Source organism: Harpia harpyja, chromosome 3 (assembly GCF_026419915.1).
Source record: "Harpia harpyja isolate bHarHar1 chromosome 3, bHarHar1 primary haplotype, whole genome shotgun sequence".
Classification (NCBI taxonomy): domain Eukaryota; kingdom Metazoa; phylum Chordata; class Aves; order Accipitriformes; family Accipitridae; genus Harpia; species Harpia harpyja.
The window spans coordinates 20491696-20516698 of record NC_068942.1 but is presented as its reverse complement, the minus strand read 5'-3'; the positions used below and the strand labels follow the sequence as shown (position 1 = coordinate 20516698).

Here is a 25003-nt window from a genome sequence, read left to right as displayed (position 1 = left end):
TTTTCTAGATGAAAAGGAAAAAAGTCTTCCAGAATTCAAAGCTTAATACTTGTGTTTTATTTCCTTCTCCTTTGTGAAGGATCAGATCTAACTGGGAGATGACTTCTACCTGGAGGACTTCCTTGGAGCCAGGGTTTTTATTTATCTGGATCTCTTCCAAACCATTCTGCTTCTAACCATCTTTACTTTTTCAAGTTGGGATGTACTTGTCTTCTGTAGCTAGGGCATGTCATTGGCTTTTGTAAGTGACTTAATAATACTCATTGCATTATTCTGGATCACCTTTTCTATGTATCCCAGCCTCTTCCTTTTTTTTTTTGTTTTGTTTTGTTTTTAACTGAAACTGTACTGAAAAAACTCTAATGATGTGTTCCCAGGGAATCGTTTCCTCTTAATTCTAAACCTGTTGGAGGTTATGAGACATTTAAAGAATCTGCTGCTGTTCTAGTTGATGGTTGAGTTGAAGAACATAGTGGAAAGATGAAAAAGTTCCTCCCAAATATGCTGGGATACTGCTTCCACTAGTTTTTCCAGCTTGAAACAGGGATATAAAGGGACAACATGCAAATTGATATCCTTAAGATGCTGGTAATTCAGTTCAAATTGTTGGTTTAATGGAGTGCTGAAACTGAAGGAGAATAAAGTGGCCTCAGGAGCCAGTCAGATTGATGCTCATATTGAAGTTTCTATTTTTTTTGCTATTCTTTAGGGCTGCTTTGTTTTTAAACCATGTCCCAAGAAGAGAAGGGTGTCTCAGAAAACAGGTTAGTGCATTTTGATATATATTTCTATGCTTGAAAAGGGTTAATCCTGGAAGGTTTACCACATCTAATTGAGTTCTGTCATAGCTGCATGAGTATTTTTGTTGCTCCTTGATGTCGATATTGCTGAAAACTCATTTCTTTGGAGGAACCCCAGCAAATTATTGGCTAGTGTAAATGTTTTTTTCATCTCCAGCAATCAAGACTGTATAGCTATCTTTGTCTTTGCACATTTTTTTTACAAGAGAACTCCTTTCCATGCTACCATAAATTGTTTACTGACTGACAAACTATTTACCTGAAGAGTCTGAGTGAGCCACTTTTAAGCTATGGGAGTCAGAAATGATATCCCATTCCTAAGTCTGATCATATTCTGGGTAGTTTGCCTAAGTTTCTTGAGGAAAAGAAGAAAGAAAAGCCATTTGTGAAGATCCCATGGCTTCTGTCCACTAGTATTTGTTAGATATATGTCTATCTATCTATCTTCTCCAGCCTGTGTGCTGTGTATACAGGTCTCTTGTCATTTGAGAAAGACTGAACAGGACTGACTCTTAACTGGAGCCACAAATAATGCTGCTTAAGTAGTTGTTGTTTGAGACTCAGGAAACTTACTGTTCTTATTCCCAGGTGTATTGGCTTTGTGTGGCAAGGTTTTGGTAGTGGGGGGCGGTTACAGGGGTGGCTTCTGTGAGAAGCTGCTAGAACCTTCCCCTGTGTCCGACAGAGCCAATACCAGCTGGCTCTAAGACGGACCCGCTGCTGGCCAAGGCTGAGCCAGTCAGCGATAGTGGTAGTGCCTCTGTGATAACATATTTAAGAAGGAAAAAAAGTTGCTGGGACAGACAGAAAACGGCAGCCGGAGAGAGGAGTGAGGACATGTAAGAGAAACAACCCTGCAGACACCAAGGTCAGTGAAGAAGGAGGGGGAGGAGGTGCTCCAGGCGCCAGAGCAGAGATTCCCCTGCAGCCTGTGGTGAAGACCATGGTGAAGCAGGCTGTCCCCCTGCAGTCCATGGAGGTCCACGGTGGAGCAGATATCCACCTGCAGCCCGTGGAGGACCCCACGCCAGAGCAGGTGGGTGCCTGAAGGAGGCTGTGACCCCGTGGGAAGCCCACGCTGGAGCAGGTTTTCTGGCAGGACCTGCGGATCTGTGGAGAGAGGAGCCCACGGAGCAGGTTTTCTGGGAGGACTTGTGACCCCGTGGGGGACCCACGCTGGAGCAGTGTGCTCCTGAAGGACTGCATGCCGTGGAAGGGACCCATGCTGGAGCAGTTTGTGAAGAACTGCAGCCCGTGGGAAGGACCCATGTTGGAGAAGTTTGTGGACGACTGTCTCCCGTGGGAGGGACCCCATGCTGGAGCAGGGGAAGAGTGTGATGAGTCCTGCTCCTGAGGAGGATGGAGCGGCAGAAATAATGTGTGATGAACTGACCGTAAACCCCATTCCCTGTCCCCCTGTGCCGCTGCGGGGGGTAGGTAGAGAATCTGGGAGTGAAGTTGTGCCCGGGAAGAAGGGAGGGGTGGAGGGAAGGTGTTCTGAGATTTGGTTTTATTTCTCATTACCCTACTCTGGTTGATTGGTAATAAATTGAGTTAATTTTTCCCAAGCTGAGTCTGTTTTGCCCATGCTGGTAATTGATGAGTGATCTCTCCTGTCCTTATCTTGACCCACAGGGCCTTTGTTATATTTTCTCTCCCCTGTCCAGCTGAGGAGGGGGAGTGATAGAACGGCTTTGGTGGGCACCTGGTGTTCAGCCAGGGTCAACCCGCCACGCCAGGTTAAACTTTTTTTTGGCATCACCAGAGCTGTCAAAAGGAGTGACAATTTGTATAACAGAAGTGGAGGGGAAAGTAATAAGGCCAGATTCTTGTGGAAATCACCACAGGCTCATTCATTTAAAGCAGGTGTTACAGTAAGTCCCTCTTTACCAGAGGGACTTACTGTAACAGCTGCTTTAAAATTAATCCCAAGTTATTTTTTCCATGAGAGTTGGCACATCTGTAGTTCAGGGAATGAGAGGCGGGGAAATAGAATCCAGTCTGTCATTCAAGTCATTGCAAGATAAATAAATGAACAACCAAGATCTACGCACTTAAACCACATGAAATTTTACCTTTACTGGATATTATGTTTTTGTTTTTGCAAGATTGGTAATCTAAGCTTGGATAAATCCTACTAAACATGTTGTTCTAGTTAGCAAATGCTTTGAGAAATAAAAATGAATTTGACTGAACTACCCCTAAAAGAGAGGCAGAGGTGAGCTAGTTTGGCTGCTCACAGCAGTTGGTTAGAATGGTGTTCTAATTAAAGAGTACTTTGATATGCATCCATCCAGTTTGGAAGCCCAAACCTATCAAGTGTGAAGTTTCAGTTGTGAAACTTCACAGCATCAATACTTGATAATACTGTTGCACCCCACAAAAGGCGTTCTGTGTGCATTTGCACCTATAGTTTGAGTTTTGGTAGTATAAAAAGAATATTATTCTTTGGTATATTACCAATAATGTGGTGGCTGGATTTGCTTTAACTAAAAGCCTAAGACCTGTGTAATCAGAGTGGGTTATGTATTTTAAGTGATTTTTCTTAGGGATACAAATGAGGTGTTAGTTTAGGGGAGACGATGAAAACGGAGGATGAGGCCTCTGTCATTTACAGAGCTGTTTTGGGTGTTTTTAATGCTTTGGGAGACTGAATGTGCTCATCAGCTGGCTCTTTTCTAGAGGTGGACCACTGCTGATGCTCCATTGAATGGCCACCAAATGGACGTTAATGGCTAACAAACTAAACTTTTAATATGCATACGTTTAGAAAAAATGAATTGCTGTGTTTAATGTTGCCTTGTAGCAACAGTTAACAGGCTGTTTACTTAACTTTCAGTCTTTGTGTTCTTCCAGGTGTTGTTAGTGAAGCCTTAAAGCTATACCAGGCCTGCTAAATGTATGCTGGGAGTAGGATGGTTCCAAGCCTATGCCTTTTTTTTTTTTTTTTTTTTTTTTAGGGAAATGTAGATTGTGTGAATGTGGGAGGAAAAACAATGAGAAAAATCTCACTCAGTTATACTAGTTTTTATTCAGTCTCCCATTTTACTCCTAGCTCTGTCTTACCTTATTAGTTGGAAGCTGGTGGAGAGTTTCTGTACTCACATCTGTGAGGCAGAGCAGCACCTGGGAAGCCAGATGTATTTGGAAAATGTGCCAAGACACTGTTTTACCAAAAAGGATCTGATTCTCATTTTTTTTTTTTCATAAAGAGCATGTATAGAAGTGAGAGGCAGTTTAGAGGTGAGCCAGAAATGTAGGCCTGGTTTGCGCTTAAAAGTTTTGCTGGCATAGTTGTGTCGGTTAAATGTATTTTAAAAGAATAAATAAATCTGTATTTCATGTAACCTGATAGTCCTTTCCCACTATACGATAATATTTTCAGGAAATTGGTGTTAGCTGCGTCTTCCCTGGGGAACAGAAAGGATTTTCATGTATCTATTCTTGCAAGCCTTTATGGTTCATATCTGACTGTAATGGTGAAGGAGGATTGAATATTTATTAGGTGAAAGAGACCCACAAAACTTTCTGAAGCAAGGGAAAGATTTTTTTAAAAAATTATTTTATTTTAATAATAAAGGTTGTTTGCTCTGATTTAGCCTTTAGCTCATCTGGGACTTGAGATGGAAGCCAGTTCTTTACCTTTTGCCTGTTTACCTGGGTAATAGATTCTGCTTTTTCCCTTGCTTATTCTACCAGATACCAGCAGTTAATTAATTGGTTAAGAGAAAAGTCATCTTCTCAGGTATATATATATATTAAGATGTTCTTGTTTCAGTAAGGTGCTTTGTTTTCTTCTCAACAAAAAATGTTTTGTTTTAATAATCTTATTTGTGCTTGCCTTTGCTTTCTGTCTTCTAGCTTATGATTTCAGAGAAAAAAACAATGATTCAGAGGATTCTGAGTTGCGGTTTGTTACTTGTCAGTCTTTATGGAATCAGATCAAATCGGAAACAGAGGTAAGTCTTGCACCTCACACTAAAGCGGTGCTTTGCATTTATAACAACGCTGCTTGCTTCTTTGTTTCTGGAGACCTTCTTTTTTTACACGCTTAAAAGGGCAATTAGTTAAAGCAATAAAAGGGCCAGAAATATTGACTGAGACTGAATCCCTGTCCAGAATATAAAATAGTAATAATAAATCCATCAATTACCCATTACTTCTAACCACAGAACTACATGCTTTTGATGCTTCAAGCTGCTGCTTCTAAGCTTCTCTTCTTACTAATTGTCTTTTTTATTAATTCCTGCCATACTGCTGGTTTCTACCTTCAATTCAGTTACATGCTTGCCAGCCCTCTGAGGATTTTAGGCTGCTCTTTACCTCAGTGTTACAGAGTTCATAGCAGCCCAGGATTCGCAGTGGATTTATGTGAATACGACTGCATGGATGTCAAATACTGAATGACACAGCTGCAAGCATAGTCTATTGAATTAGCATGGACAGTGTCAGTGGGGTTTTCTGGTGGGGATCAGAGTTAATTTCATACTGAACTGTGGCCTCCTAGTTGTTGTGTGTTAGATGGCATGCTGGTGTTGTATCCCTATAGCCAGGTGGCTTGCATTATGGTATGAATAATTGCTTCCGTACAGCAGGGATTTCCTCCTCTATTCAGTGTCAAGGATTCTGGGCAAGTATTCCATATTCCTCTGCCTGCTGTTGGGCTCTAGACATTATGAGAATTTTTTTTCCAAAGTTTGTTTTGGGATGTACAGTAGAAGCCAGCTGGATGTAGCTTACAATCTGGACCCTTGGGCTAAACTCATAAATTCCTCTAATTCTGTTCCTACTATTCCATGATCCAGCTCACTTTGACTAGTCAGCACCCTTTTCAAACCATAGGTAGCCAGGCCGTGCAAAGCAGTGCACTACATCATGGTGCTGGTTATAGAGAACACACAGAAGTTTGTGGATGTATATTTGGTATCTTCCTGCCAACTGCTTCAGCTTGGCGGGTTAGCTACCAGCATTGGCAGTAATGTTGGCAGCTGCACCAGAAGCTGTCTTGTCAGCTACACAGTGGACTATAGGGAAGATGACATTCTGTAGCTACTTCAAGACCTTTTCTTGGATCTTTTTTCTTTGGCACAGTGTTGTCAAGGCTTTTGAGACAATGGTTACATTGCCAATGGTAGCTACAGGATTTTCGGGTTGAAGAAGCGGTGGTGTTTTTCCTAGTGCTCTGTGGGATTTCTCCCGGAGCAGCAGGCACAGCCCATCATAGCAAAAGCCTTCCTTAACCACTCAGAAGCACAGAACTGTTCCCATCTGGAAAACCATCATTCTTTCCTGTTCTAAATCTCCTACCCTTGTTTTCTTTGAGGCTGCTAGGAGTTTGCCAAATTCTTTCTTCTGTTCTTCTTGATGGAAGACAGTTCATCCTATATTGACAAATTGATATGGACCTTGCCTTAGAGTTTGATTTGCCCAAGGGCAGATTACCTGCAGTTACATTTGCTGCTATACATAGAATTTTCTTTATCCATCTTCTGGGGTATCTCTGATGTTTTTTTTCTAGTGAGTTTTGAATTACCATACTTTTATCCCACTGTTGGCAAACTTGGAGGTGATCATTGTTCTTACATATAAAATTGTGTGATAATTCAGGTTGGAAGGGACCTTAGAAAGTCTCTAGTCTGAACTCCTGGTCAAAGCGGCATCACCCGTGAGGTCAGGCCAGGTATGTGAGGGCTTTATCCAGTCAGGATTTTATTTCTTATATACTTTCAAACCCTGGTGTAGTAAACCTGATCCATGACAGAATACCTGGGAATTGCATGGCTTGCTGGTTTGGACTTTTATTCTTGAAGTTCTAGTAGTGTGCTAAGGGAACCTAGCAGGATATTCTCCAAAGTTTTTTCCACAGTACTGTTACCTGATGGTTCGTTGGCAGGCCATGTGCTTGTGCTGGTGTTTTCCCAGTTCTCTGGTATCCCCTTGAGGTGTTGGAGAGTGAAGAGGATTTAGATTCCAGGTGCTTTGTTGTGGAGCATTCTTGGTCCTTGTATGTCCATCATAAACTGTGCTGCAATTGTGGCAGCACCAACTGTCATCTGGTGATGACATCCTTTCAGCCTTCTCACAATATGAAAAGCTGGCAGATGTACTGCAGGAACTGTCCTTAATTTTTGGAAGGTGAGTTTTGGACTTTATTTGTTTCAATATTGCAAGGTACCCCAGTTTTGACCCCTGCTGTCAGCAATGGCCTTGCAAATGTTCTTATTATGATACATCTCATAAAGGGCTTTCAGAAACATTCCCTTACTGTAAGGTGAGAAATTCCAGTTGCACTATCGGGATCCAGGTTAGAAACAAAAAGCCTAAGTGCAGGGCTGTAATATGGTAACTTTAGCTCTAATGTGCAGATAATGGTTTTCAGACCACACAACAGATAGTCATGACCAAACCTAGTGTCACAGCAGGGATTGAACTTGCAGTTCATATGACTTTTCCAGAGTAAGCAGTGTCATGCAATTAAATGAGTTGGTCACTTGAAATGCAGAGCAGCTTAGCCTACTTTCTGGAACACTACCAAAACAGTGCCAGTAACAAAGTTGTTTTGACGAGAAAAGAGTGATGGGTTTTAAGAAGGCTAAGTAAATGTGTAGCACTTCACAAGTGCTCTTTGGAAGAAATAATATATACTGTAACTACGCAAAGTAAGGATTCAGGTTCTTGTTAGGACAGCTTAGTGAAAACATGTACAATAACAATCAGAAGAAGCTTAAGGTCTGATGGATTCTGAAGCAGAAGCTCGGAGGGTTGTTATAGGACATATGGTAGTACAGGAGTTGTTACAACACTGTTACAAAGCTGATGGCGGAAATTCTTCTTTTTAAAATGCCATGTTACAGTTTCTTCTGAATTGCCATAGAGTTTATGAGATGGGAGCTCAGAGGTGCACAGTCAACATCAGAAAGGCCAGAAGAATATTTTTTAGTAAGTAGAGGGTGAAAACAGTAAGATTACTTTGTGTACAGTTTTATCAGTTTTTCAGGAGAGCAACAGGAACTCTTCTGTGTCATGGAAATGGAGCTCAGGTGTTTGAGCAGGCATTGTATACAATCTCCTGGAGATGTGACCTTAACTCCTTTGATAGCTGCCTCATCAATGCTGCTAGGGACAGCCTTTGCAACTTTGTATAAAATCAAGTTCACTGCTGTATATGTCACTTCTTGTTGCTAATAAATCTTGATGATGATTTCATTGGGGGCAGAGGTTTAATCTTGTTTCTAACATCTATGTTCTAGAGTATATATTGATATCCTGAACTTCAGAGTACAGGGTTTTTTTGTCTGTTCTAGCAGAAGGCATATCTTGGAGTAGAGACAGATTTTCAAAGGCACATACATAAAAAAAGAAATACAAAATGCTACCACTATATATGTGCCTTTAAAAGTTTTATCTTCCCCTGTTTTCTCTCACCTTTCCATATATTCCTGCATATACATATTGTTGTATGAAAATCATCCTGAAGGGCAAAAGACAGTGTAGCAAATGTGGCAGTCATGTGGTTTAGTATTTTTTCCTATAAAACATACTTAGTGCTTTTCTTTTTTTTTTTTTTTCTTTCATCCTGAATTAGATTTGGAGGAGCTGAATGTTTGATCTCATTTAGATCTTTCAAAAATGTTTACAGGTGTTTTGTAAGCCAAGAGGGAATAATAGGAATTTTCATGAACATTCTTCCAGAAACTAATTATATTGTTTTATTCCTCCTATGTCACTTACACTTTGTCAGTATGGGTTTTTTTCCTCCGTCTTTAATGCCTGTGGTGTGACAACACAGTTAAGCTCATTTGCTTTCCAAGTTATTGTTGAGGCATTTCACCAGAAGTTCCAAGATGGGAAATGTCTGTGTTTGCCATACAGTGAATAAATGAGCATGTTTATAGTTCACAGGAAAACTTAGTGTTACTTAAAATTTTACCCTGGAGTTTTAAGGATTAAAATTTATGCAGGAAAGAGGTAGGAAAAGGGAGATATTCTGATGTTACCACATTTTTATAAATAAAATCTCTCTGTGTTTATTTACAGCAAATACAGGAAGACTCGAATAAGCAGTTATTTGATAATCTAGTAAGTTTTTTGAGGCAGTCTCATTCTGAGTTCCAAGAGAAGACAACAGAATGGACTTGTCGGATGAAGTCCAGAGAAATCCCTACTGCAGCTCTTGTCTTAGGTAATTTTTTAAAGATATATTTTGTTACGTACATCTGCTTAAAACTGACACAGAGATCAAAGAAAAATATATTGCTGACTTCCAGCAATTTACTGTGAGCAATATCAGCTTCAGAAAAGTTAACAGAAGAGATTGGGCTGGGAGAAGGAAGCAGGATAACACCTTCTTCCCCTTTGTATGCATAATAGTCCAGCAAGTTAACACCTTCCCTAAAGGTCTGTCTCAGGCAGCTGGTAGTGATTTGTTGTTTTTTTTTTTTCCTGAGGCACTGGAGATGCTTTGATTCTGTCCCTGTTTCTGCCACCAACATGCTTGGTGGTTTCTATGACTGACCATGGAATTACACAGCTTCTGTATTTCAGATATATGTTCTTGCAGTCCATCTTTACGTGTAGGAAAGCAGTGTCATTACCTTGGAAAAGGAGCAGAGGGTGAAGAAAATAGCTGAAGATCTTTTTACTGAAGATAGTGAAGTTCTGAAGTCTTTCTTTTTTTTTGTCCCCACTCCTTTCTTTCAAAGGGTTGTAACTGTAAGCCTAAACCTGGTTCAAGGCAACCTGATTGCATTTTCAGTGGATCATTTTAGGGAACCTAAAATCAGGCCTGTGCTTCAAATTTACCATGTGAGTGCTAAGCCTGGAAGGTAGTCTACTTTTGTAGGTAGTAGAAAGTGAGAAGTTCCTGCTCTGAATATTTTTCTGTGGAAGAAGCTGTGAATTGCCTTCTGGAGGGGCTTGTTCTTTTTTTTTTTTTTTTTTTACTAAAGGATGTTAACAAAGGCCATAAATATTGAGTAGTTCACAGTCAATTCAGACTATAGTTCATACTAACTCGTAGTAATTTTCCTGCTTACATAAGCCATGTGAGGATCCAGGTCTCGGGTATATGCGCTGCTCTTCTAGAGAAGGTGAATTTCATCTTCTTGTCTGCAAGCCTTAGATGACTGGGTTTGGCTTCTGAGGGTCTAAGTAGCAGGGAAGTTAGAAAACCAATCATACTCCTTGCAGGTTTGCACCCTTGAGAAATCTTTCTTTAAAAAAAAAAACAAAACACAAACTATATGAGGGGTCTTTGCAGTGATTCCCTGTTCCTTTTAATCAGCTAGTATTAACATGTATGTCTAATCTTGTGCTAGTTTTTCATCTTTCCTCATAGATGATGTGATGCTTTTCATGCCTTCCTTGAATATTTGAGGTATCTTCTGTTTTTTGTCTGCTGTTCAGTTTATTATTCAATCATTGTGGTCACAAATCACAGGAAAAATGCCCTTAAAAACCTGTCTTTTTTCTAGGTGTAAATGTTACAGATCATGACTTGACTTTTAGAAGTCTCTCAGAAGTCCTTCAGAATAACATTACTCCTTATATAGCCTTGCTGGAAGCCAAAGATTGCCCAGGTAAATACTGCAATAGCTTTGCTGCTTCTTCTAAGTAAGCTATCAATTAATTAGAAATTCTAACTTTTTCCCCCAAATGTAAAAATAATGGGATGGAGGGATCTTGAAAATTTCTAAAGATTTGCTCAATCCCATGTTAATGTAGCAGTAATGCCTACTGTATTTTAAGAGGTATCCAGTTCTGTTTAAAACAATGAAGACTGAAATACTACTTAGTTGTAGCGTAAATGTCAAGAGCATGCTGCTTAGTGTATTGCATGTTGATATTGTAGGTTGGCTTTCCCCTTGTTTAATAGGACAGTGTATGCATGCATTCTACTTTTTAAATGCTTACAGTCATGTTATTACAGTGAGGGAATGGGAATAAAGTTTTGTCCCACTCTCCTTGCTCCTTTTTTATTTTTTTAAGTAAAAAGATTAAAATCACTTATGGCAGCATCTCCAGATCTGTGGATTGGCTGCCTTATTTATTTTTAGGTCACTCTTAATAGCATGTGACTGGAGTTCAGGAAAGGTGCAGGGCCAACATCTTAACCTGAATTGTTGCTATCTAGGCAAATTATTAGGATAATTTTTATTGCATTAACAACATGCATATCATGAACACTTTCAAGCTTTCTGGAGCATGAGATGTGCATTCTGGAGAGAAAAGGAGAATAATTAGAAAAGTGAAAAATAGTAAGTGATAACTTGGGGTAATTTTTTAGAGTATGAGTTGGAGAAGTGTTACCGAATAACCAAATGTCTTTACTGTGTGTCTAAAAATGTTTTGTGAAGGCATAAAAAATCTGATGCAGAAGCTGATGGGGCAGCTGATGAACTGCTACATAGATGTGGACTCATTGGAAGACGAGGACTATGTGCAGGTTTCCCAGAATAGAATACGTTGTTCAATGACTTCTCTTATCAACTGGTATGAGAGTGTAACAAAGGTATGATTTTCTTTTTTTTTGTATCACCAGTTTATAAAAATGCCTGACCTTTAGATGCTTTTAAAAAAGAAACAGAATAACTCAAATTTCTGTGCTGTAGTGAAAAAATGTCAAAGGTTAGCTTTTAATTTAATACTAAGAAATAACTGAGACTGAGGTCATTTGAATATAAATCTGTAACGTATATAAATGTGGAGTTAGTTTCTGATGAGGTATGAATGTCAAAATTCTGAAAAACAAGCAAAAAGTACGATTTTGTCATCTGTTTAATTGGGAACTAGAAGCTTAAAATGCAGTATCAACTTCATGCCAGATGCTTTTTTCCCAGGAGTGATGAGATGGTTTGCTTATTAAAACAAATCTTTAAGAAAGAACAGCCATCCAGGCAAAAGGCACCATATTGGTGCTAATGTGCCATTATGTCATCTGCAGCCTACACTACATTGACAAGCAGTGAGAAAATAACTTTCAAAATGTTTTTCTATCTTTGTATTTAATAAAGCTAATGAAGTTTTAAGATTTGTTTCTGTCATGAATAAAAGTTAGAACTGAGTTTGACGACTTCGTCAGAGCACTGTGTTAAACAAAAGTTTAATGGGTACATGCTCTTTTTAATATTGGGTAAAGATATAGGAAACGAGCAATGTCCGTTTACACAACTCAAATCTTCTCCCTTAATCCCAACAGAACTTCACCAGTTCTGTCCCACAGAGCTATTCTTTTCTTTGTTGTACTATGGGTTTTTAACATTCATTTATCCTTTGTACTTCATGCTGTGCCAAACAGAAGGAAGAAAAATTGCAATTCTGGATGCTAATAATAAATACAACTGTAGCAAAAAGTCTGTCATGTCACTTTGGAGCATTATAGTATAGTAGATGTGATTCAATCTTTTTATTTTACCATCTTCTGTTTATTAATGTGTAACGAATGGCTTGAAAGAAAACAGATTCTGAAACTCCGAGCAAAAAAAGAACTTCCTCTTCGAGACACTGGCAATCTCCTCCAGTTGTAGTTATATTCAAAGACATGGAAAGTTTCACCACAAAAGTACTTCAAGACTTCATAGTCATCAGCAGGTAACATGACCTGAAGTTTAGTTCTTTCACTCCTTTACCCATTTTCTATTTGCAGCTGGTTTGAAGTGTAACAATGAGGCCAGTGGAGAGTTGGAATCAAATATTGATGCTGCTGCTTTATAGCAGTGATTGAGCAAAAACCTATTTGCTAGGTTTTGAGGATAAATTACCCTAAAGCTAACTTGGGACTCTGAACCAGAGTGCCTACAGGCTGGGTTGAGATATATTGGGTGGCTGATTTAATTCTTCACATAAGAGGATTTATTGGTACTAGTTGTTACAGAATTCATGATTGTGAAACTGATTTTTAAGATGCCTAGATCTATCTTTCTTCTGTAGACTTTTAAAATTGTTTTCAGAGTATATTTTTTGTATGACTACTGATGTAATGCTGCTTAAAGGTCACTAGCTTACTAATAGGAGTATATAAAACTTACCCAGAGAATTTCTCAGTGTTGGCCAGGATCTGTAGTGAGTAGCTGACTACTTCAGGTGCTCCTGTGCTTCTGTCCTTCCTTAACCTGTCTTCCTTAATGTCATCTCATGCATTCTAATCAAACCCCCCTTCTGTTCTCCAAAAAGAGCATCTTATACTTAGTCCCCAGGTTGAAACTACAGTTGGAGCAGAATTGGGGCCGCAGTTGTACAATTCATTCAGCTGCAGCGTTCACACCTGACACTACCTCTAAACAAGGCTAGGCAATTTCACTTGCTGAGACACCAACAATAAAAATATTTTTCTACTTCAGATCTGGCAGATGGGTTCTCCAGGGAACATTTCAAGAAGTAAAATCAGAAATGCACAATTATCTGGAAATAATTAGGGTCTAAGGCAGGGGAAAATGAGGTTTTAATTGGTCTTTAAGTGTTGTGTTTTATTTTGCTTTTTGTGGCAAGGATAAATACCTAATTATGAGCATATGGAATGTAGATGAAGTGTAGTTCAGGTCTGTCAGTCTACTATTTGCAAATACACTTTTTTTTTAATAGACTGCATCTCTTCAGAAAAAAGGTTTAGAGGATTCAAATTATCTTATAACTAAAGATTGTCTTGACTAAAGTAGAAGATGGGTAAAAGAGAAGCTTAGTGGAGTTGCATAATACTTTGAAAAAGATCTTTGGGATGATTGTAGAGAGTTGGTTTATTCTCTCCATTTCAGTCTTAAACACGTTTAATAATAAGGGTGAAGTGGATAAATGTGAGAGGTTATGATTTCTTAATCACAACATTCAATTTCTCTCTGATATTCTTTTAGGTTATCAGTGGTGGACAGTAATATATGAAGTTTATTGGTTTTATGTTCAAGTCTCTAGCAATGACTTTTGAGGAGTTAGAGAAATTAAATAATTGTGGGTAACGATTAAAACACCAAGGTCAAAAAGTTGCCATAGTGAAAACAGAGGAAAGGAATACATTGTCAATGTTAACCTAGAAGATATTTAAGATAGCAGAACTTGTATCTCCTTGAAACTAATAAAAAAATGGAAAATAATGATGAAATAATACTGAAAACACTATATTTTATGTAATTTGTATGCTGTTCACGAGCAATACAGCATTGTCCCGGTTATCGGTTCTCAAAGCATATACTAAAAAATTATCTAAGTATAATGGGAACATAGAACGTTAGAGGGGTTTCATATTTATTTTAAATTTATTAAATGGTGTAAAATTTGTAAATTTTCTTGAGGCTGTTAGCTGTTTAATGTCTCTTCTTATTTTTTCTCTATTTCTTTGGGGGGAAAAAAAAAGTTCATATTATAAGATCCAGTTCTGAATATAACTTTTTGGGAAGATAAGACCAGTACAATACTCTAATTGAAAAGATGCTTTTTATGCCACTTCCTGAAATTTGAATCCTAAAATATAATTTAATTTGCTTGTCTAATTTAGGGCTTTAAATAGCTTCCTTTCTTTTGCATTTTACTCCACATCAAAACTCTTCTGGTTTACTGGCAACAAATCTTTTAATTTACCCCTTTCTTCATCTAAGCTCAGTGCTGTAGTAGGAACATAATGCATTTTTTTCATTATTTTCTATAATGTAACTATTATGTTTTTTTTCCCCTCCCCCATGATCTAGTCAGCATATCCGTGAATTACCTCTAGTACTGATTTTTGGAATCGCTACATCTCCAATGATTATCCACAACTTACTTCCTCACTCTGTTTCCTCTCTGCTGTGCATAGAGCTTTTCCAGTCCCTTTCCTGTAAGGAGCACCTGTCTACTGTAATTGACAAGGTAATTCCTTTTCTAAATAGGAGAGTATGTGTGTGTATTCAAGCACAGTGTACATGTGTGGCCTTTTAAAAGCAGGTTTGTCTGAAGCTTTTGGAGTGGAGAGCTGTGGTTCCTGAGAGCTGTGGATTTTGGATATTTCTACTCATAGCTGCAGCGTAGCTTAATACTGAGAGCTTCCTTCTCACATTGAGACACGCTCACGCACCTGCTTTCATCTTACATTTGCATTGACATCTGTGCATACATACTTGGGCAATTACATTTTGACATTCCCACCTCTTCATTAAAGTAGTGCTTTGATTTGAGTTTTATTTTGTTCCAGAAAAAGATAGCTTTAAACATAGAAAAATACAGTTCAGCCTGAATTTTGCCACCTGTCAAAAATTAGCAGAGTTATCCAAATGATCAAGCCATATTGATGCTGAGCCTGTGCGATTCTTTGTGCAGGATTTCCAAAGTCGCTCTTACATACGCTGAAAGTAGTGGTATCCCTGATTGTTACAGCAATTTCTGTTCTGTTGTAGTTTTAAAAATAAATACAAAAATAGTGTTAAGTCAAACTGACTTCAAATGCATATTAGTTAAAGGTACTTAAAAAATATGGTGAAATAATAAACTGAAAAACAATCTTTGCATGGATATTTTTGGATATTTTAGTAGAAGTATTGTGTTTAGAAGTTGGCAGTGTATTTAGTATCTCATTTAGTTGAATGCTAACACATAGTGAGAGTTGTATCAAAATGTATATATAAATTTTGCTGAGCTGAATACAGGAAAGAATTTCTGCTATGGCTCCTTTTCCTTTTTGTCTCCCTTAGCTGCTTCTGACAACCCAGTTTCCCTTTAAACTGGGTGGGAAAGTTCTGCAGGTTCTCATCAACATATTCTTGTACCACGATTTTTCTGTCCAGAATTTTATCAAAGGATTTCAGGTAGGCAATGGTAACAAGAATTCAAATTATGGTTGTGAAAATAAAGCGTAATTACTAGGCACTGAAAGACTTCTTAGGTCCTAATCTTGCTGTCACTGAATTGGATGAAAAAATGTCCTTTGGAAACAGTTGGGATCTGTGAACAGGCAGGTGTTTTAAAGTTAAAACTTTAACTGCTAAGGTTTTAAGGGAAAACTTGTAGGACAGGTATGATGAAGCATGTAAAAGCTTATTCTGCCACAAAAAAAATGTATTTAAAGGTTACATTTAAAAGGGTAACCTGCCTTAGTGGGTAGAAAGATCTATATTTTGCTATAGATTAACTTGTAGCTTCTAACACCCCTGGCAGAACTCTCCAGCTCTGATACTCTGTACTGGGTCCTTGTACTCTGGTTTGTCATGGTGTGAGTAGGCTGCAGCAGTGTCTCTTCCCTGCTTGAACTCTTCTGGCACAGTTTCTGGATGCACACTTCTTACCTTTTCAGGGAAACAGGAGCTGTAGTGTCACTTACTTCGTGCCTCAGAGTCGGTGGTGCTTGTGCTCCAAGCAGCTGTGCAGCAATGCGGGTGTTACATTTAGCCTCTCAGGAGACAAAGTGGAAGACTTCAAGGTTTCCAAAAATAGTCTATGCAGAGCATGATAATTGTATTTTTATTGGTTTATATAGAACTTTATAGCTAGATGTATTTCCTTGTCTGAGCCTCCTTGTAGCTTTTGTGGGTTGCAGACGAGTTCTCCAAAGAATCTGTAGTCCCAGTGATCTGTTCTAATGCAGGGTTGTGAAATAGTTTCTTTCTTGCCTGGTTCCATGTGTGTACTTGTTAGTAAAACTTGCACTTTCAGTGTCATATACCTTTAGAGTGTCTCAGATTCTTTGATATCTAAGATTCAATGATTACACGGGCTAGGAGAAATATCATGGCTGTAGTACCTCTTCTGCAGACAGACCTGCGTGGGCTTTCGTAGGTTTCAACTCCTCTTATTTGAAAGAGTCACCAGGATTTAATGGTTCCCCATTGGCCTGATACGAAAATACAAGTCCTAGCCCTGACAGCATAAGGCTGTGTCCTTGTGTGTTAAAAGTATTCAAGGATGAAGCAATTTCAGATCAGATTTCCTAAGTGACAGATACAAGGGATCACCATCACCTCATTATGTCTAGAGCAGTGTTAACTTTTCTGACAGGAAGCGTCTTTCCTCTTTCACAGTTTTTATGTTTTAAAAATTTTTAGTGGAGTAGTCTGTCTGTGGTGTTTGTTTTGTTTTTTTTAAGAATAGATGTGATGAGTATATGCTACTATTCTGCAAGGCCCTGATGCTACAAACGTTTAGTGCAGCTGAAATGAGTGATAAAGCATGTTTGTATGTATACATAGTAAGAGCTTAGCAGTGTATTTTTGTGTACATGAAACACAAATTGAAATTAGAACATGTGATAAGTTTGCTTGTGTACAGTAGTTGCTCTTCACATCTTTAAATATATACTCTTTCTTATTTGTGAGCACTGGAGCTGAATATGTAACCTAAAGAATGCAGTAGTTCATGTAAGTGAATAGAAAATACTTGACAAGCTATAGTTACAGTTATGTAAGATGAGGGGAAAGATGAGGTACTGAAAATGAATAGCGCATACAGCAAAAAAGGTAACTATGTAACTGTATTTAAAACTGAATAATCAGTGTCCTGCAGTGTCTTATGGAATATTTATGAATGGTAATGAATTTTTTTTTTAAGGAATACCATTACTACCATTATAGTATATGCACTGTAGTAATAAGAAAGCATTAAAAGGTAGATATAACAGGATGAATTTTATTAACATCACTGGTTCTTGCTTTGTTTTCAGCTCTGTATCGTTGAGCACTTCTATTCCCAGCCTCTTAGTGTACTGTGTTGCCAACTGGTAGACGCCAAGAAGAGAGTAAATTATTTATCACATGATCAGTGTGAAAACATTCGAAGACTGCCCTCTTTTAGAAGGTAAAAGGGGAATAAATTTTTGGGCAGTCTAGTATTTAGTCAGCTTTAAAAAAGATAAAAGGAATCTGTAAATGTAGTTCCGTGAAAACTGTAGATCACTTGTGCATATGTTTCTATAGCAAAGGTAAATCAATCAAAAGGAGGACAGTTCTAAATTATTTCAGGAAGCCTTAATCTTCTGGTCTAGACAGTACAGCTTCTGTGATGTGTAATCACTTGAACTTTTTTTTTTCCTCTTGTTCTTAATACAGAAACAAGCTATTATGACAAATAACCATAAATCACTTTTGAACTTGTTAAGCTGACTTGGAGCATAATCTCCAGGAGTTTGGAGTGGCCTTTCAGCTTGCTGGATTTGACTGTCCCTTTTTGAATCTTTCCAAAGAAATCCTTATAGCAGCATAAACTTTTAATTTTTTAACCCTGTAATCTTTAATCATACTTTACATTATAATTTTTACATTCTTGGTTTTTTTGCCATCAGGTATGTGGAAGGTCAGGTATCAGAAAAACAGATTGCACTGCTGACAGCAGACAGCTGCTTAAAGGTAAAGTTTTAAGAATGTCTTTGGAGACTAAAAATAACTTTCCCAATATATTAGTTTGTGGAGCATAATAAAATACAAGACTAAGATGTATAGTTCTGTATAACATCTTTCATACAGTACATACTGTGCTTCATGTCCAGTAATGGATAATTAGGATCAGCAGGTCAAAATTCCAAATCTCTAGGGTTGCCAGGTATACCTTTACACAAAGCTGCACAACTTTTCTTACATCAACTTTTAGCTATGTCTAGAAATATAACTGCTTAAAAAGAAGGTTAAAAGGTTTATTTATGTCCTAGTCTTTTAAAGCTTACTCAGACTGACTTTCTTGGAAAGTCAGTGAAGTGTTTGAAGAATGAGTAAGTAATCTTGGAGGTTATTTCATAAGCTCTTAATCCTCCATACCCTATGTGTAGTTTCTGATTGAACTCAGTACGGAAGTCTGGGTCCCAAGGCACACATTTACACCAGATGTCATACAGGATTAAAACTTTAATTTACATTGCATGTTTATCTGAAGGTTTGTCAAGTGATTAAAGTCAGGCTACTGCTATTGTGAGCCCCTTAGGAATTCACCAACAAAGATCTGTTGGTTCTTTTCACCAGCTGAAATACTCCCAGTAGAAGCATTGCTTAGGGCAAAGGGTTTCTCCTAATTCTTCATCTCAAGTATAGGTAACCTGTCAGGCAAATGGTACCACTAGAGATAAAGCAATTAATTTATCCTAGCAGACCTTCCTGGTCCGTAAGGACCTTTCAAGCATGAAGAGCAATGGTAATGGCTGGAAGAGAGGTTGGTAGCAGGCAAGTTTGCAAGTGCAGTGCAATTATAGTAATCAAGGCGAGACATGATTTATACATGATTTTATGATCCATAGTCTTCAGTGGCAAAAATAGCTTAAGCTACTGCTGTTCCCTTGCTGTTTATACACACCTCGGCAGATACTCCAGCACAAGTGCTTTTGTGGCTGTGCAATGAATATAATCAGAGAAACAGTCCAATTAAAGTAACCTGACCAAAAAAAAGACAAGATGTGGGAATTTTTTTGCTGTGTTGTTTCTGCAGAATTTCCCCAATGCAGTTCACTCTGCAGGTGCATAAATGCTTCTGTTGAAACAACAGGAGGGAAGGAGTGGGAATGTGCAGCTGAGACTCTTATTTCTTTGTTTAAAGTTTAAAGACCATGTAATGGGCTGCTACTTTGAAAGTTGAATACTCATCAACTTAACCCTGTAAGTTTGGGAAAGAAGCTGGAATTCTTGTGCTTATGTGCATATGATGTTTCTGACAAACTTTAATTGAAGATACTTGTTCTAATTTCTACAATGGGGTAGGACTATTATTGCATTGCCAAACTGGCAGTGTAGTCTACTTGAGAAGAAAAGGCCCTACTGCTGCATTAATGAGGTGCTGTTTATTCTGTGTGTTGTACTAATCTACAATATCATTCTGAACTTTGGAAGCACTTTCAAAGTCACTATGGTACTACTTCATACAAATTTACTGTTCATGTTCAGAACCAGGTAAACTTGCTGTTCAAGCTTAGCACCTAAACCTGCAATACCCTTTGTCAGCTGCAATTTATATGCCATGTTGTCACCACTTTTTTTAATAACTATGGGAAGAGTTCCACCTATTTAGAATAATGAGTTTTAAAAGCAATTTTACATCCTAATTACTTACAACTCTCTGAAAGTTTTCATAGCAAATTTCATTTGAAATTATGTAAATGTAGTGATCTATATTTATGGAAATAACATTGCATAGTCTTCTAATAATGTTTTCAAACTTCTGAAACAGAATATGCCTTTTCACTCTGTTATTTGGCAAAATACATAGTCCTACTGCATTGCTATTTGTGGATATTAACTACATCAGTCTTGAGCTGGGAAACAAGATGAGGGAAATATAGATGCTATAATGCTCTGGGTTTGGGGGAATAAGATTGATGTAGCAGCATTAAAGAGAACTTGTTTTCTTATCTCAGCTTTTTTTGTGGTGGGGATAATTTTTTTTTTTTAATGATCCTGCTTAGAATTAAAATACAAACTTGTGAGTGTCTACCCTAAGGTCTTGGAAGTCATTTAAACAATTGTTATATTAGTGACCCTTAAATTTTAATAGATAAAAAGTCTATGGGGAGAAATTACTTTAATGTTTTTAATCACCTCAAACTTCTTTAACATCAGAAAGCTCTTTGCAGCACTTTGTTACTTTCAGTCTTTGCAGTATGATACTTAATCTTTCCACATGTCAGTACTTCCTTATACTGCCTGCAGATAAGGTTTTGCTTTTTTTTTTGTTTAATCGTTGATACCCTTTGTTTCAATTTAACTTCAGAGAACTTAAGTGGCTTGTTTTATTTTTCTCTTTCCATTTGGAAAAGTGTACTCAGAGTTGAGCAAAATGGCAGTAAAATATGTAGAGAATCTTGTGGGTTTTTTCCTCTTTATCTTTGACTGAAGACAGGTGAGACATCTTCTGATTCACAAACTTAAATGTAAGGAGCCCAAAGTACTTTAATAGAGCTACCAGAAACTTTGAGTGCAGTTTTCCAGAAGTGTTACATACACTTCCATGGGAGGCTAGCGATAATGAGATACCATCCAGTAAATTCAGTAGCCGCGGTTAATAATTTCTTTTTCCTAATATGTGACTTTTTTTTTTTTTTCTCTGCAGTTCTCAATCTATGAATAAACAGAAGTCAAGAGCACATAGGAGCAGGAACTGCATATTTCTTTATTTTCTGGGAACTGGTCTTTTTATGTCTACCTAATTAATAAAAACAGCAGCCACCCACAATATAAGAAATTTTTAAATGCATTTGTAATATAAAAATGCAAATAATAAGGATCAAATCTCCAGTGACATGGAGGAAGAAAGTAAAGTTAATGATATGCAATGTGATTGCAGTGCACTGTGAAATATAGCTTTTTTTCATAGTGGTGATTTCCAATCACAATGGTGATTTAACTCATAGCACACCACAATGGCAAAACTTCAGTCATTTTAATTACTATATGAGAGTTTTAAATAAATGGATGTCAGAATGACTTATAAAACAATTATTCTGTCACTGTAGGAAGTAACACTGAAGTTGCTGGAGGACTTGCATGTTTACCATGAAAATTATGTTTCAGTTCTGAGATGTCTTCATGTTTTCACATCTTCTCTTCCAAAGTATCCTTTGGGCAAGCAGGTGATGTACTGTTATTCCATTTTAGTGAAACATGGGTTTTTTTGTTTAAAAGTATGACATCTGAATAAGTATTTATTCTTTCTCTTTGTTTACTATTCTGCTGCTTTGCCCCCTGCTTCTTAAAATGGAGACAGATGCTTTCTTGCTATGGGCAGAGGGTGGTTTCTTTAGTGGTGTGGACGATGCCTTATCAGTCAACAGGAAGGAGTTTCCAGGAGGAGACAGATGCACAGATCAGCAGAAGAATCCACACATTGACTTTCCCACATCTGGGATTATCTGTATGCATTGCAGACAAATGTATACTCTTCTACCACCTATTAGCTTGGTAGTCAATTTCAGATTAAGAGACTGAGTTTTAGCAACTTCTGTACAGAATAAAATGATAGTAAGGGAACAGTGATAATTGCTCTTAATAGCCGCATTGCTCTAATGTCATTAAATCCACCTTCTCATACTGAGTGATTTCTTCTTCCACTAGAAGAGCATGCATATTCTGTGCATGCACACTTGTCTGTTGGTTCTCAATGTATTCCACGCTGTTACTAGAATCTGTCTCTAACTACAAAATCAGCATGGTTGTCCCAGTATTTGAGAATAAAAAGATGTTTGAGCTGGGGCATTTGATTGGAGTTCCTCTCTGTTCTCTGCAGTTATTTTAATCTGAATGTTAGTTGTTTGAAACCTGGTGAAGAGCAACACAAACTCCAGCAACAATAGGAGCTTAGTTCTGTAAGATACTAAATGCTCTCATTTCTTTTGCAATCATTCTGCATCTCTGGAAAACAAGTTCCAAAGAAATTATATATTACTTTGAAAAGCTTGTTGCAAGAGTTCTGTGTTACTTTGTTTGTAAAACACTTTATCCTTTCTTCACCTTCTGCGTAACAGATCAGGGAGCTGCACTGTGCATGTTTGGAAAACCAAGTGTGGGAGACAGAGGAGTATGAGTCATCTCTTCAGCTAGCAAGGTGATTTTTTTTTTTTTTCCTTTTTCCATTTTTTTTTAATACCACTGTACACATGGAGGATATCAGTCATCGGTTATCCTGGAACTTAAAGCTGAGGATATTACCTGTTCACAGCTAGTTGTAAGATTATTTGCAAGTATAATTGACTGCTGTTTTCACTTTGTTTTTCTACCATTTTTCATGAAACTCAGCCAGGTTCTAATATCTCTTATGCCCTGAGTAATTATGCTAAAACCACTGAGATTACTGTGTGTGAATGAGAACATCAGTTGGGTTTTGTCTTTTAAAGTATGATTGTATTAGATATTATCAACAAAATTATTAGTTTTAGTTGGCCTAAATTTTAATCTGTTGTGAAAATTGGAATCTGTTCCAAATGAGTAGCTGAGGCCTTTTTTTTTTTTTTTAATTGCTTTCCCCCTGCCTCCTTTGTCTAATAGTTCGTACAGGGACCGAGTTAATTTTTTGTGTTATTGCGAGCTTAGGACTGTAGGAGAGCCTACACTTGTGTTGTCTGTCAGCATTTAAAATGGAAAAGTCATCTAAGCCAATTTTCTTAATAGAAAACCCTTCAATTGCGATGTTGCAGCTACAGACTTTTAAACATGCTTTATCATGGCAGCTGGCTGTTTCCTGATGATAGCTGCATTCATTCAAATAATACATTGGTTCTGTCGCACAAGGAGCTGATGCAACACCGTTACTGTTGCTGCCTCTTCAAGAGCCTCTGAGCTTGTGAGGTTTGATATGTCTGACAGTAAAATTGCATAGAAAAACCATGTCAGTGGTGGGTGGAGGATAAGTTTCTGGGTTCATATACACACGGAAACATACTCTTCAAACTGTACCTTTGCCATACTGAGTGGTTCTTGTGCATTACCGCTGTGCTGTGTTCTTTACCCTCATCACTTTGAAAGGATTACATGCTTGATTTGTCATTTCTACAGTCTTTCCTTCTTAATCCTTCTCTGACTCTCCTGAATCCTGACAACACTTATCAACTCTTGCCCACAAATGTGTCATTTTGCTTTCCTGTACTGTCTGTTCTATAATCTCTAATAACTCTTGGCCCTTTTTTCCTCTCCTTTTTCTCCTCCTATGTTTAATTTGCTTTCTTCCACACTGAATTCATCTGCCTCTTCTCCTGTATGAAAGTTGATGCTGCCACGAGAATCTGGCTTGCTCCCCCTGTATTTCTTATCTGTTTATCTCCCTCCTGTTTTTCCTCTGGTCCTGGCTCCCACTGTGGGAGCTTCTGATACAGTGATCACAGTCATTCCTTTCATTAGGTAATTCTTCTTTTTTTTTCTTATTTATTCAGGAATTCTGTCATTTTTCTAACAAAACTCCTTCAACACAATTCCTTCAAATACTTGGATTCTAGCTGTGATGATTATTTTTTCAGCTTTTAATTTTAACTCTGTTTTCCATTTTACACATACTTCCTCTTGTCTCTGCTTTTTCTGCATAGACTCTTGCTGCTATCTTTTAGAAGAAAATTATAAAACGTTATCTTTCCCCTTCTACTCACAATCTTCTTTTTTTCCCCCCTTTGCTCAGGTATGGAAGTTATTCAGTGTTCCTTAATATCTCTGATTTCCCAGGGGCCACATCACCTGTTGATATGCTTATGTTTGCCCTTTACCGTTCCTTATTCTTTTCAATGTTTTTCTGGAGTCCAAATTTTTTCCTTGTATTTAGAAAGTAAAAAATAGAGAAGCTTTTGATGAGCTTATTTCTCGACTTCTAACAAAGTCTCTCTTTTGCCCTTCATGAATTATGTTTGGATGTGGGGGTTTCAGTTGTTGCATTGAGTTCCTTTTCTGGTTGGTTGGTTGTTTCCCTATTGCAGCCTTTCCTTGGACTGGCTTTTATCCCTTCTGCTAAAAAGTGCTCTCCCCGAAGATGGTGTTTCAGGTGATCTAACTTTAGCAATCTAGCCAATAGTTATTCTACTTTAATGTAGTTGTCTAGAAATATCTAGTTCACATTGCATTAACCCAATCAGAAGAGAGATAAGATTAAGAGATGTTGGAGAGTGTCTTACTTGATTGGTTATTGGGAGCTAACTGGCTGGGACATTTGGTCAAGATTTTAGGTGGCAAAACTTTGAGGACTGTCTGACCTATTGTCTTCTGTCTAGATACAGGACTCTGGTTTTGTCTGCTAATCATTGATGCCATTTGTCACATACTGTTTATTACAGTCCTGCCCTTCTGTGACTGTTGTCATTTTGTTGTTGACCAATCTCTGTTATCACTTCTTCAGATGATTCCCCACTTCAGCATTCAGAAGGAGTTTCTATGGACCTCATCCTAGCTTCCTTTCTTCTCTTTCATTACTTGTCTCTGAATAATGAGACACAGATTTACTTACTGTCTTCAGATGAACTGAGATCTTCCTTTCTGCTTTAAGCCTGTCTCTTAACTGAATTAAAATCTTAATCCCACTCTCTGATACCCGGCATACCTTGCAGTAATCTCAAACCCAAAAGGTTGAAAAGGATCCTTTACTGTTTCCTGGTGTGTGATAACCATCCTCTTGCCTGTTCTTTGGGCCCTGTAATCCCATTGTTGTCATAAATAACTTTTTCTAGAACTTGCAGCTTCTTTTTGAATAACATTACTAAAATAAATTTGTTCTCTCCTATTCACAGATCTCCAAATTTGGTTATCCTCTCTCCATCTTAGGTGTTTAATGATTGCAGTGTTTTGTCTGGCCTGGAAGAAGGCTATCTT

The 25003-nt window shown here is 37.9% G+C and overlaps 1 protein-coding gene across 7 annotated transcripts in view; it reads left to right on the top strand.

The window, feature by feature from the left end:
• Positions 1–25003, top strand: part of ORC3 (origin recognition complex subunit 3) — a 39742-nt gene that overhangs the window by 2118 nt on the left and 12621 nt on the right. For 3 of the 7 annotated variants that reach the window (XM_052781551.1, XM_052781550.1, XM_052781549.1), the window contains exons 2-13: positions 710–764; positions 4662–4759; positions 8838–8982; positions 10274–10378; positions 11156–11310; positions 12253–12389; positions 14474–14633; positions 15452–15565; positions 17413–17546; positions 18031–18094; positions 21178–21294; positions 22186–22265. In XM_052781551.1, the coding sequence (XP_052637511.1) occupies positions 710–764; positions 4662–4759; positions 8838–8982; positions 10274–10378; positions 11156–11310; positions 12253–12389; positions 14474–14633; positions 15452–15565; positions 17413–17546; positions 18031–18094; positions 21178–21294; positions 22186–22265 (1364 nt within the window). Of the gene's footprint in view, positions 1–707; positions 765–4399; positions 4546–4661; positions 4760–8837; positions 8983–10273; positions 10379–11155; positions 11311–12252; positions 12390–14473; positions 14634–15451; positions 15566–17412; positions 17547–18030; positions 18095–21177; positions 21295–22185; positions 22266–25003 lie in introns of those variants that run through there. The other 4 variants (XM_052781552.1, XM_052781555.1, XM_052781553.1 and 1 more) reach the window with 4 other exon arrangements.